The sequence below is a fragment of the Mya arenaria genome, chromosome 15 (assembly GCF_026914265.1).
Source record: "Mya arenaria isolate MELC-2E11 chromosome 15, ASM2691426v1".
Classification (NCBI taxonomy): Eukaryota; Metazoa; Mollusca; class Bivalvia; order Myida; family Myidae; genus Mya; species Mya arenaria.
Genome location: NC_069136.1, coordinates 38763503 through 38780919, shown reverse-complemented (window position 1 = coordinate 38780919; position 17417 = coordinate 38763503). Strand labels below are relative to the sequence as shown.

The 17417-nt window shown below is 36.2% G+C and overlaps 1 protein-coding gene across 1 annotated transcript; it reads left to right on the top strand.

The window, feature by feature from the left end:
• The first annotated feature begins 6094 nt into the window (after positions 1–6094).
• On the top strand, positions 6095–17407 carry LOC128220702 (serine/threonine-protein kinase TNNI3K-like). The gene is made up of 5 exons (XM_052929200.1): positions 6095–6154; positions 7718–8177; positions 8886–8987; positions 15577–15783; positions 16381–17407. The coding sequence occupies exons 2-5, from the start codon at positions 7733–7735 to the stop codon at positions 16566–16568; spliced, it is 942 nt and encodes a 313-aa protein (XP_052785160.1). The 5' UTR covers positions 6095–6154; positions 7718–7732; the 3' UTR covers positions 16569–17407.
• Positions 17408–17417: the final 10 nt, after the last annotated feature.

Here is a 17417-nt window from a genome sequence, read left to right as displayed (position 1 = left end):
TTACAATTTCGCTCAGCTCAGCAAATTTGCATTTCAGTACCAAAAGATGAAAGCAAATCCTTTCTGCCAAATATGAAGTAAATTTCGTCACAATAGATCAATGCTTAAAACACTTGCATTTCGTTTAATTTTGTTTATTATTTTTAACGCTTATAACATGTATGGTACGTGAGACAGAGATTGATGTAGCGTTAAATTTATTGGGCCCTGTACATAGTGACGAAACTCATTATGGCTGAATTGCATATCCTGTTTTTAAGTCACAAATATCCCAATGTTTATTGAGTGTATTCAGGAGCCACGCCGGTCTTGGTTGCTGTGTGGATGATGCGTCTGGCGAATTTACGTAAGCGTGTTATACATTGACGTTCGGAGATGATATATAATATATGTATATATTGTCCGAACAATATCGCACACGGGGACAAGATGGGTGGGTGTGTTAGCTTATTTATACTCGCACTCGGGCCTTTTCCATTCGGCGAGTGCTCCGTTAAGATTCTTAGTCATTTTAGGTTGTTGGAGCATAGTGCACAGACAGAATGTAACCCTGGTTAGAGCTACCCTGGTTCTTTAACTTGTACCAGTGTATAGCACTGTCACACGGAAACCCCATTTAACGTCCCTCACAGAAGACGTTTAGTATTTTTAGTGATGCCATGGGAATCGAATCTGCGACCCTGGATTGATAGTCAAATGTGTTACCACTAGATCACGGATCCGCAAACGGGGATAAAACAATACAATCATCACCTGTATACGGTATATCTCAGCAATTACCTATATAATAAGCGTTTAAGGGTCCGCCCAATGCCACTCATCCGATGTCAGATTTTGTGTTGACAATGTGTCAGCAAATGAGGTTGGATATTAAATGAGGTTAGACACTAAATGAGGTTGGAAAATATATGAGGCTGTATACTATATTAGGTTGGATACTAAATGAGGTTGGGTACTAAATGAGGTTGTATACTATATAAGGTTGGATACTAAATGAGGTTGGATACTATATGAGGCTGTATACTATATTAGGTTGGATACTAAATGAGGTTGGGTACTAAATGAGGTTGTATACTGTATAAGGTTGGATACTAAATGAGGTTATATATTATATGAGGCTGTATACTATATTAGGTTGGATACTAAAGAGGTTGGGTACTAAATGAGGCTGTATACTATATTAGGTTGGATACTAAAGAGGTTGGGTACTAAATGAGGTTGTATACTATATAAGGTTGGATACTAAATGAGGTTGGATACTATATGAGGCTGTATACTATATTAGGTTGGATACTAAATGAGGTTGGGTACTAAATGAGGTTGTATACTGTATAAGGTTGGATACTAAATGAGGTTATATACTATATGAGGCTGTATACTATATTAGGTTGGATACTAAAGAGGTTGGGTACTAAATGAGGTTGTATACTATATAAGGTTGGATACTAAATGAGGTTGGATACTATATGAGGCTGTATACTATATTAGGTTGGATACTAAATGAGGTTGGGTACTAAATGAGGTTGTATACTGTATAAGGTTGGATACTAAATGAGGTTATATATTATATGAGGCTGGATACTATATAAGGTTGGATACTAAATGAGGTTATATATTATATGAGGCTGGATACTATATAAGGTTGGATACTAAATGAGGTTATATATTATATGAGGCTGGATACTATATAAGGTTGGATACTAAATGAGGTTATATATTATATGAGGCTGGATACTATATAAGGTTGGATACTAAATGAGGTTATATATTATATGAGGCTGGATACTATATGAGGTTGTATACTGAGGTTGGATACTAAATGAGGTCGGATACTATATAAGGTTGTATACTATATGAGGTTGTATACTATATGAGGTTGTATACTGAGGTTGTATACTATATGGGGTTGTATACTATGTGAGATTAGATACTAAATGAGGTTGTATTTTATATGAGGTTGGATACTTTATGAGGTTGTATACTATATGAGGCTGTATTCTATATGAGGTTGTAAACTATATGAGGCTGTATTCTATATGAGGTTGTAAACTATATGAGGCTGTATTCTATATGAGGTTGTATACTATATGAGGTTGTTTACTAAATGTTGCTGTATTCTATATGATGTTCTATACTATATGAGGTTGGATACTAAATGAGGTTGTATTCTAAGTCTGTTAGATCAACTTAATCACACATGTAGCACCTTAATGATTACGAAGGGCTCGCTCGCTACGTTCACTCTGCCCATTCTTAATTATTAAAATTACAATTCATTTCATCTAACTATAACTGATCAATTCATTTCATCTAACTATAACTGATCTCAATAGCGTCTTGGTTAGAAAGAAAAGGTGACCATTTTGACGTTTTGATTGCATGGTAAAGAATCGATAGCTAATACAGAAGAACGCTAAATAACTGGTGACATCAACTTGACCTAGGTTATCAACAACTGTGTTATATTGACAAATTCGAATGGGAATGTATGACAAAAGAAATGAGCATTATTATCAATGATAATGATGATAATGATTCATCATCATATTTTAAGACACGAACTCATAGTCTCTAGTAGCTTCACAAATTGAGACTATACATTTTTTTAAACTGATGCTGCCATATTATCTATCAACGAATTGTGTTAGTGTACAATGAGGCAACCCAGGGCTCGGGTTAAATCAAAGATGTTTAGAAAACAAAGCCTACTTGACCCAATAATTGCTATTAGCCGCGTATCTCTGGAAGACAAACCCCTTAACAGTATCGGGGCAGCTAAAGAGGTCAGCAAAACATGGTCAACTTTGGGCGGTCAACTTAAATTCAGAAGTTCACATGTCGTTTTTTGCGTAACAATAAATTGGAAATAAATATAGAAATATATGCTAAATATTTCGGCTTTAAACACTGCACAAATTGATTAACTGTGATTAACTGAGCGAGTCAGTATTACAAAAAGGCTTGTAATGCAATAGTGCGCCGTAATATTAAAGTTCTTGTGATTTATTGCTGAACTATGGCAATGAATGGGAGTTATTTCTTTACAGTGGCAATGCACAAACTTCACTGAGTGAAATAAACGCAATCGAGGAGTCATCCCTCCACAAAACAAGTTCATGCGGGCTAATCCGTGCTATTTTTAGCCATATTCTGGGTGCCGAAGTTAGGTACACCAGATTCTTAATGAGTTCTTCAATATAAATTTACCCTGCATAATAGAAGTTTTTAGACATTTTATGCAATGTATTTACTAAATGATAATCAGGACTTCAGTTAAAATTAAAACGACATTCTGTTGGGAGGGGTGTGTGGATAGGTTTGTCGGCTTTATAAGAGTGTAAACAACGTGCCAGGTATTCCTAGGAGTAAGAGGTATTTGGAACGGGTAGGTTAGGGTTTAAATTCGGTCACATCGCCCCCATTGCGTGTTTTGAAGTTCGAAACATTTAATCTAAAATCAGGTACACGCAACGTGTTGGAAATAAAACTCTGGTACATGTGTTGATCAGTGCATCGAAAAAAAAATGAGATTCGATATTATTATTAGATGTAACTATAAGGATATTCGGCAGTCTTATGACGTTATGGCCATATCCGTAAACAAATTTATTATACCTTCGATCTTACCTGCAGTTTGTCATGTTTAAAAACAGAATAACAAAATGCTGATACCAAACAATGGAGGCCTTAAGGAACAACACATCACTCCATATTTCCAAAGTTAAGGCCATGGTTAAACGTGGCAGATTATCAAAATGCGACATTTCAGTTAGCGTCGTGCTGCACGTGGCGGATTAAAATAATGCGATGTTTCAGGTAGCGTCGTGCTGCACGTGGCGGATTATCATAATGCGATATTTCAGGTAGCGCCATGCTGCACGTGGCGGATTATTATAATTCGATATTTTAGGTAGCGTCGTGCTGCACGTGGCGGATTAAAATAATGCGACGTTTCAATGAGCGTCGTGATGCACGTAGCGGATTATCATAATGCGATAATTCAGGCAGCGTCATGCTGCAAGTGGCGGATTATCATAATGCGATATTTCAGGCAGCGTCATGCTGCACGTGGCGGATTATCATACTGCGATAATTCAGGCAGCGTCGTGATGCACGTGGCGGATTAAAATAATGCGATATTTCAGGCAGCGTCGTGATGCACGTAGTGGATTATCATTTAAGGAATGAATTGCGGGCTTGATGTCATTATCGGTGTATGAACGCAATTGGGCTGGTCAAAGTACTCGTGGAGTCCTTCGGACTCCACACACTTTGACCAGCCCAATTGCGTTCATATCCCCGATAATGACATCAAGCCCGCAATTCATTACTTATATTTACACCAATAGTTCATTATTTCATTCAAGAATTGTTAAAAAAAACTTCATTTCATTTAAAAAAAAACTTTTCAGTAACCCATTCCTACCCATTCTGTAAATAGAACGACCCGACTCTAACCGGAAGCATTTTTTTAAATGACGTCACAATATCGCGGGAAAAGATCAACCACTTGAAATCACTTTTAAACGTAAAATTCAAACAGTTATGGCAACTACACATTTAAATTTTAAAAAACTAACACTTTCTAAAATGTTGATTTATATTTTAGGGGACCTTCTGACACAATACAAACAATAACAAGATAAATATTTTTCATGTATATTGTTATGCAATGAATTGCGATCCGAACATATCCGAAGATGTTGCGTTCATCGATTGATGAACGCAATTGCCGAAATGACGTTCATTTAAGGAATGGAAGTTGAGGTGTAAATATACTGCGATATTTCAGGTAGCGTCGTGATGCACGTAGCGGATTATCATACTGCGATATTTCAGGCAGCGTCGTGATGCACGTAGCGGATTATCATACTGCGATATTTCAGGCAGCGTCGTGATGCACGTAGCGGATTATCATACTGCGATATTTCAGGCAGCGTCGTGATGCACGTAGCGGATTATCATACTGCGATATTTCAGGCAGCGTCGTGATGCACGTAGCGGATTATCATACTGCGATATTTCAGGCAGCGTCGTGATGCACGTAGCGGATTATCATACTGCGATATTTCAGGCAGCGTCGTGATGCACGTAGCGGATTATCATAATGCAATAATTCAGGCAGCGTCGTGATGCACGTAGCGGATTATCATAATGCGATATTTCAGGCAGCGTCGTGATGCACGTAGCGGATTATCATAATGCGATAATTCAGGTAAAATTGTGCTGCACGTGGCGGATTAAAATAATGCGATGTTTCAAGTAGCGTCGCGCTGCACGTAGCGGATTATCATAATGCGATATTTCAGGTAGCGTCGTGATGCACGTGGCGGATTATCATAATGCGATATTTCAGGTAGCGTCATGCTGCACGTGGCGGATAGTCATAATGCGATATTTCAGGCAGCGTCGTGATGCACGTAGCGGATTATCATAATGCGATATTTCAGGTAGCGCCATGCTGCACGTGGCGGATTATTATAATTCGATATTTTAGGCAGCGTCTTGCTGCACGTGGCGGATTAAAATAATGCGATGTTTCAAGTAGCGTCGCGCTGCACGTAGCAGATTATCATAATGCGATATTTCAGGTAGCGTCGTGATGCACGTGGCGGATTATCATAATGCGATATTTCAGGTTGCGTCATGCTGCACGTGGCGGATAATCATTATGCGATATTACAGGTAGCGTCTTGATGCACTTGGCGGATTAAAACAATGCGATGTTTCAGGGAACGTCGTGTTGCACGTGGCGGATTATCATAATGCGATATTTCAGGTAGCGTCGTGCTGCACGTGTTGAATTATCATAAAGCGACATTTCAGGGCGCGTCGTGGCGGATTATTATAATGCGATATTTTAGGAAACGTCCTTGATAGATAGTCAGCTGTAGTCGTGCTTAAACCAAGTGTCTGTTTTGTTTGTCTCGAGATAATCCGGCATTGATTTAATTTCGATTTTTAAGTACATGTGCTCTATAAACAACGCAGTCTGATAAATTTTATGAATACGCATGCGCTAAAATTTTGACAAATGTTTAAATACCCGTTTGTTTACCAATGTTATCATAATTTCATGAGCTGGACTAACGTAGCGATAAAACAAATTAAATTTAAGCTTTGCTTGGATAGCCAAATCGGAATATTTCATACAGTACGTTGTTTAGTTTGTTTTACTCTATTTTGAAGAAATAAGAAAAAGATGTTGAATTTCTAATTCAAAGTTTGCATCTTGTTAAAAAACATAAATAATTATCTGTGGAAGCATAACATTTCTTTAAAGACGCACAAGATAGGTTGAGGCAAATTTGTTTTTTGTGCTTTTTTATATTTTTTTTATGATTTATAGTGTTAAACTCATTTGACTTAAAATAAGTAATACAGAAAAGCAAATGATTTAGGAACATATTTAAAAAAAAATGTCCTCTATAATTGATCATTTTAATTAATAACTACGTGGCCACAAATTTCCCACTTAAAAAGCGCCAAAATATCACAATATTTTTTACCTTATCATAGCCATTTTTCGTTTCGATGATTAAGTCAAATGAGTAAAATACGATTATGCATTAAAAATAGCATCAACCTAAATTGTGCGCCTAGAGAGGTTAAAATATGAACTTATCGTTTATTTATGATGTACAATATGACTGATCTTTTACAAAAAAATAATATTTAAATAAATTAATATTAAAAATAGTTTTTACTGATGAAACAACGTAAGTATTTCATATTATTTGTTCTGCTAAACCAGATCATGCCTTCAAACCCCTATATCTTTCCTTCAAGAGAATTGTCAGAAGGACGAAGCCGATCAAGCGTGCTAAAAATCGAACTAATATTGTGGCTTTTATAACAAATGATCTAAGTCCGTTAATTCACCCTCGCAGGATTGGTGTTTATTTTAATTTACCAATAAATTAAATTGGTTTCTCAAACACGAATGAAAAACACACAAAAGTCAACATGTGTCAGAAAGTTTAAAGGGGAGCGCTTGTTTAACGTGAAACGGAAACGTTGTTATCTAACGTAACTCTCGTTTATAACTAACGTACGTTGCCGACGGGCATGACCTTTTCTTTTTGGATTAAATTATTGAACAAAAATGATTTAAAATCAAATGAATACTTACAATATGTGTTGTTGTACCATGCGCAAGTGTATCATTTGTGGAACAGAGACGGATTAGAATTGGGGTAAACTGATCACCCCTAACTGTTATATATTTCTTATATATAAGTTCTTTTTACATCATCAATAATTGCAAAAACAGTTGTAAGAATTGTACACATAATTCCATGACTATTGCTTTTACATTATGTATATCTTGAGTAAGGTGTTAAATACATGTGTGACTGTCCTACTTACTCAGTTAATTAATTTTAATAATAATTATGTTTTGTTAACCTTTAGGTACAAATTGATGTATTGTTCGGCATTGATGTTTTAATTAATGTTTTATATTAATGTTTCTTTACGTTTTCGTATAACATTTTAATACGTACCCTTTTGTTATAACATAAATTCATGCTTACGTTTTCATTCTAAGCATTTATGTGTGTGTGCGTGTGTATGTTCTTTCAGAAGGCCACATTGTAAATAACTCGTGTGTTATGTTTGTTTATAATTATTATTTATGATGCCTATGTCTTAATGTGTTACCTTCTTTAAATAAAGTTATTATTATTATTATAATTATTATTATTATTATTATTAGGTAAACATTGTCGCAATGGCTATTGGCTCTAAAGTAAAGCGAAGCCAGTCGATGTGGATGTTAGACCGCCAGAAAACGTGGTTTGCAACGTCATCGGCTACGTCATCACCCCTACAGTCACGTGCTAACTCCGTCATCGACATATCGAACGCAAGTTCCCGAGAACCACCAAAGAGTTTAATTCGGAGATTCCGGAAACGCGATCGTAAGGAACGGAAAGTTACGAGCTGGTCGGCGCGTTTCACGTGCACGCCGTGTCTGTGCGGTGACGTCGATGCGGTTGACAGCAAGGGGAGGTCACTATTGTTTTACGCGGCCAAGTACGGTCAGGGGGACACGGCGAGACAGCTGGTTGAGGCAGGGTGCGGCGTGGACCAGACGGATTACTTGGGCAATACGCCCCTGCACGAGGCTGTGGACAAGGGCCAGCTAGAGATCGCGGAGATGTTCCTGAGAGATGGTAGGAATACTATTTATATCAACATTGACACTTTATTCATAATTGTCATACTTATTATTTAAAAACAGCATTAGCAACAGCATCAACAGCAACTGTATCGATTCCAGCTAAATGGCTATCGACATCTTGACTTTTCTGTCAATATTGTTATAGTTTTAATAATTATTATATGGATATAGTACCAACTTTCTTTGTAATGAATGGAATCTTGATGTTATCACAAAAAATGTTGCCATATTGGTTAGCTAAAAGTCAGCTTTAAAGCTGCACTCTCACAGATATACCATCTTTACAACTTTTTTTATTATTTTTTTGTCTTAGAAAGAGCAATTTCTGTGTAGATATCTGCAAGCCAATGATATAAGACTGCTGACAAAAGATCAGATCGCAGATTTTCATATTTCCGTTCGAATGATAATGTATAATGGTGTAAAAGTGCATAAAACATAAAATTTCGAACTTAAATATAAAAATCTGCGATCTTATGTTTTGTCAGCAGTCTTATATAACTGGGTTACATGAATTTTCGCAAAAAATTGCTCGTTCCAAGACAAAAAATAAATAAAAAAAGTTGTCAACACGCTCAATCTGTGAGAGTGCAGCTTTAAGGTATTATGTTATTATACAAAACCTACCAGTGAGTCTCTTTATTCCGGCAAACTACAATATTTTGAACAGTATAGTGATGACGTCATATCGTATTTACAGGCAAGGCTAACGTGAACGTGACGGGTGGTAACGGCGAGACGCCGCTTATGCTCGCGGTCACTCACGGTCACACAGACGCCGTCAAGCTGCTTCACAAATATGGTAAGCATTTGTTATAAGCGTCATCGGCGCCCCGAATTTTCCTGAATGTTAATCAGCATTGCATTATAATGTTTAGATGTAATATAAGAAAAATGTCACAGGGTCTTATAATGAAATGACGTCTATTTTGCCTGCAAATTGTGTGGTTTTCGTGTAAATTACTGCAATTTTTGATAGGTATATTGCCTGAATTGTACATCGATCTATCGTCCACACATTAAGTCGTTCCATTTGGAGTTGCCATTTGATCAAAGGTGAACTAGATATGAATGGAAAATGAACTATTCATATGTAAAGAAGAATTTAGTTAATAAACATTTTTCATTGACGATTACCTTTCTGTTAAACATGAACTCTGATAACAGTTTGTGACCAAATTTTAAGTCTTATCAAAGAGACTGCAGACAGAAGTTCACTTGGTGAAACTATAATCTTAAAAGTAATATCGAGGTCAATAATAACACGCACACTTGTTCTATTTCTACTTATCTCTGATGAATAAGGCCGTGTATATTTGGTTACAATATACATTCCAAAATCCGCGGACGCCTTCAATGTTATGGCTGATTTCCAAGTCCCATCATGGAACTTGACAGGAACGCATTATGTTCAAATTTGTTCCCAAGATAGAGGTCAACCTGAAGCCTTCCATATTGTACCATGCGTTTGTCCGACATAGATTAAGGTCCCAGTCATTAGACGCATGTATGAACTGTAGCCCAACAACGTAGAAATGACTTATGATACAGGGTACCTTCGGTAAGAGAATACGATGGCAGTGTTAAAGCTGCATTCTCACGGATTGAACTTTTTGACAACTTTTTTTATTTTTTGTCTTGGAACAAGCCAATTTTTGCGAAAATCCATGGAAACTAGTTATATTAGACTGCTGACAAAGTAAAAGATCGCATATTTTTACATTCAAGGTAAAAAATTGATGTTTTCTGCATTTTTCTTAAAACATTAATTTTCTACGGATATATAAAAATCTGCGACTGATTTTTTGTCAGCAATCTTATATCAGTGGTTTGCAGATATTTATGCATTTATTTGCTCTTTCCAAGACGAAAAAAAGTTGTAAAAATGGTATATCTGTGAGTGTTTAGCTTTAACAGTGATACGGTGATATTCTCAATATCCATACATTTGTTATGATATTTTAAAACTGAGCTAAACATTGTAATCTTAAGCAGTTCATTGATAATTCTAGTATTAAGTGCTGGTGAAATATATGCATTTTTCTTCTTTTTTGGTAGGGAGGTGGTGGGGCGTGTGATTTAGATCATTGTAGTGCCATAGTAAGGAAATTTGATTCATTGTCTTGATTACTCTAAAGCAACTTGACCTGAACAGGTCAATATAAGTTTTGAAATTGGTTGGTAAACAGAGTCAGGGTATTTCTGATAGGGATTTCAATTTCCAGTCCCTATTTTCCACCTTAAATCCTTTCTGTTAGGTCTAGAGGTAATCGCAAAGATATGGGATGTCAAGCATAGCCCGTCCTGAATACACGAGAGTAGTCAATACATAACTGTGGTGATTGCTCTAAGGATTTATTTTTTGTACGAGTTGTTATGAACCTCCACGCTGGCAGTATCGTACCTCGACAGGAACGGGAAAACGAATAGCAACGATGTGTGTACTAAGATTTGTCTACGCTTTGAAACAGTCGTAGCTAATCGTAACAGCATCAGATCAGTTTTGAACGTTGCAAACAGTCTGGGCACTTCCCAATTCACCGAAGATGCCGTTACGAATGGGCTAACGATATGTTTAGAATCCTCACGATTTTCTAAATTTGAGTCAATTCAAGTCTCGGCCCTTACGGTGAAAGCAACTAACATTACCATTGAGCAAACTCATATTAACAAGGACTGTTTCAAAAGCAAGATTATCAGGAAACTGAATTTTTAATATGTTTTATACTAATTATACATTTATCTTTTCAAAGTATTACGTAGATATTACATGCACGTAAAATATCAGTAACATATACATTGGAAATAAAATTTAGTTTGTCTATCTCAAGCATTCCACAAAAACTATTCATTACACATGTATTACTTATTCTCAAGCTGATGCGACCTCTAAAGTCACATGCACTGTTAATGCATGGTTCATGAATATATCGTAAATACAATTATGATGTAGAACAAGCCATTGGACATCTTTATCCTACATTTAAAACATGTTTTTGACGTCATCCATTGTTCTCTTTGTACTCTATTTGTGTTATTGTACTAGTGTATTTTTTTATCAACTGTCCAATATTTGGAGAAAAAAACACACTTTAAAGCTGCACTTTCAAAGATTCACCATTTTGAAAACTTTTTTAATTTTTGTCGTCTAGAAATGAGACAATGTTTGCGTGAAAATTAACGTTTTATGGCTAAAAGCGTTACTAACGGTTTAAGAAAAATGCATAAAACATCAATTTTTAAACCTAAATATGAAAATCTGCAAATACAATTTATATGTTCACGTTAAAGAGCGCAAGAATATTTTACTTCCCTTTAAAGATTTGCATGCTATATGATTAGTATCTTTTAAAAGGGTATTACAGTGTCCAATAATTTGACAATAGCACCATGAAATTCATGATTTTGACCTCGTTGTTTACATGTTTTAAGTAAGTGAAACGCCTCAAACTGTCAATTATGTCAGCGAAAAAAAAAACTGCGTGTCTGAGTCTGTTCTTTCTCTGACATAATATACGGTTTTCGGTCCTTCACCTTTTCTTAACCCTTAGACTGCTGATGGCAATTTTAAAGGCTTTGCAAACAGCTTGGAACCAGACCAGACGCTGAGTAACTCGGCGCCTGGTCAGGTTCCAAGCTCTTTGCCACTCAGTCAATATATGCCCAAAGTTTTAAGTAAATTGAAAGAAATTTAGAATAAACCAGACGACATTTTTGAGCAGACGACAATTTACCCAGCATGCAAAGGGTTAAACTGCTGAAAAAGTTCATGGTAATTCGTGGTCCTGTAAAGCGGTCAGTAAACATGAACTCTTCACTTGTTTATTAAGCTTTAAATGGAAGATGTGAGTTTAAATATTTGTTAATTTGCTTAAAAGCGCGGCGAAAAGGGGACTAAGTACGCATTACAATTGAATAAAACACCGTGTCCATGCTGTCAAAGATATGGTATGGAATGAAATTGAATGATCCACCGTGTCCATGCTGTCAAAATATAGTACGGAATGAAATTGAATACACAACCGTATCCATGCTGTCAAAATATAGTACGGAATGAAACTGAATACACAACCGTGTCCATGCTGTCAAAATATAGTACGGAATGAAATTGAATACACAACCGTGTCCATGCTGTCAAAATATAGTACGGAATGAAACTGAATACACAACTGTGTCCGTGCTGTCAAAATATAGTACGGAATTAAACTGAATAAAACATTGCGTCCATGCTGTCAAAATATAGTACGGAATGAAACTGAATAAAACATCGCGTCCATGCTGTCAAAATATAGTACGGAATGAAATTGTTATATTCGCTTAATTCGAGATCAACCTTCTTTGACAGCCAATGAAATTGCAGATAGGCAATCATTTAGTACTAGACTTAATCATGACGAATTTCAACTTTCGCGGGTGTTTAAAGGTCTGCCCACTGCCACTCATCCTATACACAATTGCTACGTCTGATTTTGCTTGAAGCGATGTTCTTTAAATCGTGTTTGCCTTTGATTTTTCTTTTGGACATATGTGAAACCTGCATCCCTTCATGGCCAACCATGACTAGTTGTGCTTATCACTTAAAAAAACAACACTTATATCATTTCGCAAAAAACTCATTTCATTATTATTCGATTAAACATGACATTTGTAAGGAGTAAGTAAATAAAATGAATAATCAATAAACAAATGAATAAAAATGACCGCCAATAAAACCTCTTAAAGACCTCCCTTTACAGATGTTTGAGCGAGAGTGGTTGTTCTTAATTTGGCCCTACAATATGAACACAACCTCACACTTGTCTTGAAATGTATATATAACTACACAACTAAACATACCAGCCTGACAGGCTCACAGCCTCACCCTTACCCACAGGGGACAGAAACAAATTATTTTCTTATATGTATACAGTCGAACCCCGTTGGCTCGAACTCACAGGGACCGGCTAATTCACCTCGAGCCTCGGAATATTCAAGCCAAGCGGGAAGGTTTACCTTCAGTTTAAATAAATTGGTCCTTTACATTCAGTTCGAGCATAAGAGGAATTCGAGTCAAGCGATTTCGAGCCAACGGGGTTCGACTGTATATATTCAAATATATATAAGAAAATAATTTATTTCTGCCCCCTGTGCCCTAACCCTGCCTGAAAACAGTGGGTAACTGAGTTTAGGTTGGGTAAAAAACTATGTATATTATGATAATCACTATCTGTGTTGGTGACAAACGATGAACACTTATCTGTCATTATCAGAACATTTGTTTGTTCAGATATTAAGGTACGTCATTTTTGATATGATTAATATACCCATCGAAAGAAGTAGAAGTTTGTGGGTTTTTTCCATGTTTGCAAAGGTGCTCACCAATGGATTGCAATGCAAATTTTGCACCGAAGAGACGGTGAATTGGTATCACACAGACAACGGCATTCAACACTCTTTGTATAGCGAGTGTGTTTTTATCGCCGCTCTTTTCTTACGAGCATAATTAAAAGCCGCGATTGTAAAGAAGTGTAATAAATTCAAACCATCTATAAGAATGTATGCTTTTGGGGTATCGGCCAGCTTCTTCAGTAGGTAGTTCTACGTGATAGGTAAACGTATACGCCAAATCGGTAACGGGGGGCAGTCGATTTATTTGATGAATGAAGCAAAAGTTGCACTTATGGTGGAGCATTTTAAGTGGCTGTATATATTCTGTAAATGTAAGAGATTTCAATTGGATAAACATGTTAAACTTACTCTGATGAAATGTTGACTTATTACTGTGAGGCAAAACTTCGAATTTCCAAATGAAACATGTAATGGTTAAATCACAGGGTAAAGCAGAAATTGTCTGTTTTGTTTTTGAACGTTCTCACTCAATCTCAGCTCTTCAAGTAAATTAGAGATTTTTAGACTGTTTAAAGGACGTTTTGAATTTGATTGTTTTATCAACACTATGTTCTCCTCTTTATTTGTCATTCCTCTTTACATGTATTCATTGAAGTGTTCATTGTGTCATACATATAATTATATGGCATTAGTTTACTGAATAAAGCTTGAAACTTGCGTGGAGCAAATGCAGAGATCACACCTTACAAAGCCAAATACATTTTTTGCAACCAGGTGTATAGTGTTAGCACGGATTAGGAATAAAACTAAAAACACATATCATTTTTCACCCGCCAACGTCAAGCCATGGACCTCTTACGGAGGAGTGTTAATTCCGTCTTCCATACAGTTGCTATCTTGAGCTTTGTTGCATGTTTTTACCATACAGCAGCTTATTTGTCAAGTTTACTTGTACTCGTTTTTTTGTTATTAAATGGAGTGGTCTTTTGTAAATATTTGACAACTTACGCAATATCATTCGATTCACTTTCATATTTTATCATCACCATTATCTCATTACATTTGATATGGTTGTCTTTATCAGTTTGTTTTTGTATCGCTCTATCTATTTAATTAAGTTTTGCATGTTCTCTTAACGACTTTTTGACAACAAGGCGTATTTTCATGAAGCTTCTAATATTCATTTATCCAAGCCCAACAATGGACCTATAGTGTAAAGACATTCGACGCAAATATGAGTTACACAAAAGAGTTCCCTAAATAGCATCACAAATTTTAAAGAGTCACCTTGTCCTTTAAAGGCGCACAATATGGGTAGCTGCATTTTTTATACCGTTATCCTAATGCTTTTCATGTTTGTCTCATTTAACTTGAATGATAAAAAGCATATAAATACTGATTAGCCTTTATCAATGTTTTTTTTTATTAGTTATTAGCTACGGGGCCGCAAATTCCCCCGTGCGAAACGCGCAAAAAAATCGCATCGCTTATTTGCTTTTATCTTTTATAAGTTAAACATGATAATGCATTAAAACATTAAACTATATTGCGCGCCTTTAAGCTATGACCATGTGCATTAAACCGTCTCTGTGGCCTAGTGGTTAAGCGTCCGCTTACAGGGTTCGATCCCTGGCCGCGTCATACCAAAAGACGTTAAAAGTTGGTACAAGTAGCTCCCTTGTCTGGCGCTTGGCATTTAGAGGGTAGTGCTTGGAAAAGTGGTGTACTCAGTACTGGTTTAATCCAGGAAAGTTGTACACCGTGTATCGGTGCTTCACACCGAGCACGTAAAAGAACCAAGGGGTCTCTTCGAAAAAGAGCTACGGTAACGCACCCGGACCCGGACTTCCTTGTATCCCACCACTGTCTCTTCAGCGTGCTGTCCCTTCGGCAAAAACAAAGGACCCCGTTGGAAATAAGTGTTTGCACTTTTACGGGTTATCCCTGACCGCAAGGTCTAAAGAAATACATACATTGGGAACTTCTGTTGCAAGACATTTTCAGATGTATTTACATGTCATCATATGTGTTCTCATCGTTCACATGTGTTTGATACGTTTCAGGAGCCGACATAAATGTGCGTGATATGACGGGATGTTCCCCGATTTACCGGGCACTACAACGAGGCTGGGAGGAAATTGCTGACTTCCTATTGGATAACAAATGTGACGTCAATACGACGACCGCCAATGGAATGACATGTTTCTTTGCAGCTGCGCATTCAAACAAAATCAACGTTGACCACTTTACAAAACGTATCCTTAAGACAGGTATACACTTAACCAAGGCTTGTATTTAGACCTACTCTACTTAGATAATTTTCGGCAAGCAATTGTTGAATTTTACTGGAAACAAAAGATATTTTAAGGTTCTAAATGTAATGTCTGCTTTACTTATTACGAATGTGCTTGTTATGGTTGACATCTAGATTAACATTTCATTAATCCTATTAAATAATTGGCTATAGTATAAAATGTATCAACCTATCAGTCATTTGGTTATCAATATGATAACATGTCAGGGGTTATTTAACATCATTAAATAACAGTGTGATATCGTGGTACATTTATCAGAAATCAGATTTTAAAGGCTCACTTCCAAAAGAACAAACATTATTTGATTATGAAAAATTGTAGTTATCACCTTGTTTTTTAATGCGAATAAAGAATAATATTTTTATATTTCTGTCCTTTAAAATCAATTTTGCCTTTTACACTTGTTTACCTGGGAAAAATGAAACAGTATTAGCAGTTGCTGTAGTTCATAAGATTTCAAGTCTGTCCAAGGTAGTGCCTTATTTCACATTATTTTTACAGCGGCAATATATTTTCAAAAACATTAAACATACACCTTGTTCATACTTTCAGATTATGATTTTAAAAAGGACAGCGACTGGTTAGAAACTGAAGGATGTCCAATTACAATTAAAGACTCTAGACTGCATCGCAAAGTGCTTAGAAAGGCGGGCCAGGACAGCTCAACAAAACGCCATTCTTTTCTGAGTACGGGAAAACGAAAAATAATAAAAACATTTCGGAGTTTTTCAACATCCTGACTTTATGTGGCATTCGTTGTCAATTCAATTTGTTTTATGGACATTTTGACACTCAGTTGCCACATGTTTTCAGTGCATCGACGCTTGGTTTAGAAATCTGGCCATCACCGTGTTCGTATGCGACCTCAACAATAAGCAGCCTTTCAACTGCTATGTTGGAACCATACTCGTCTTGTTCCGTGTTCGTTATAGAACCAGCAACTTACCCTGTTTGTTACGAAATATCTTAATACAGGCTATGGTAAAGGACTTAAAGTCAGTGTTTTCTGTAACGAGTGTATATTTTGGAGAAGTCAACATACATTCTCAGCAGGAATATGTCCAACAGTCGGATGACTGAATGTGTGCGTCCACAAAGTGAAACGTTTTCGTTTTGTATTGAGAACATTAACACCACTGAAAACATTTAATACATTTGTAAAACACAGACTATTTCAGTTGTAAATATATGTTTTTCATTTTCAGCAAAATTGAATTAAAATCAAAATGAAAGATTATCTTAAATTGTGTCTATTTGTTTAAACATCTATTTATATAAGGAAACATTAAACACAGTATCATATCAACGAAGCATATACATGCATGTATATAGTTTGAACGACGGTATTACATACAAATTAAAACTTCAAAGTGTTTAACGATGTCATGTTATCGCCCCTTAGTGCAGAAAGGTGCTAACTAACATTGTTACCAAAAATGATTTTGGGGCATATTTCAGCCGTTTACAACCATGAAAATTTTTATTGCAATATATTCATATATATATTTAAATTCTAGTAGGTAAAAGATATAAATTCGACTACCTCGAAAAAACCGCTCTTCACCTTTTTGCACTAATAGGACGTTATA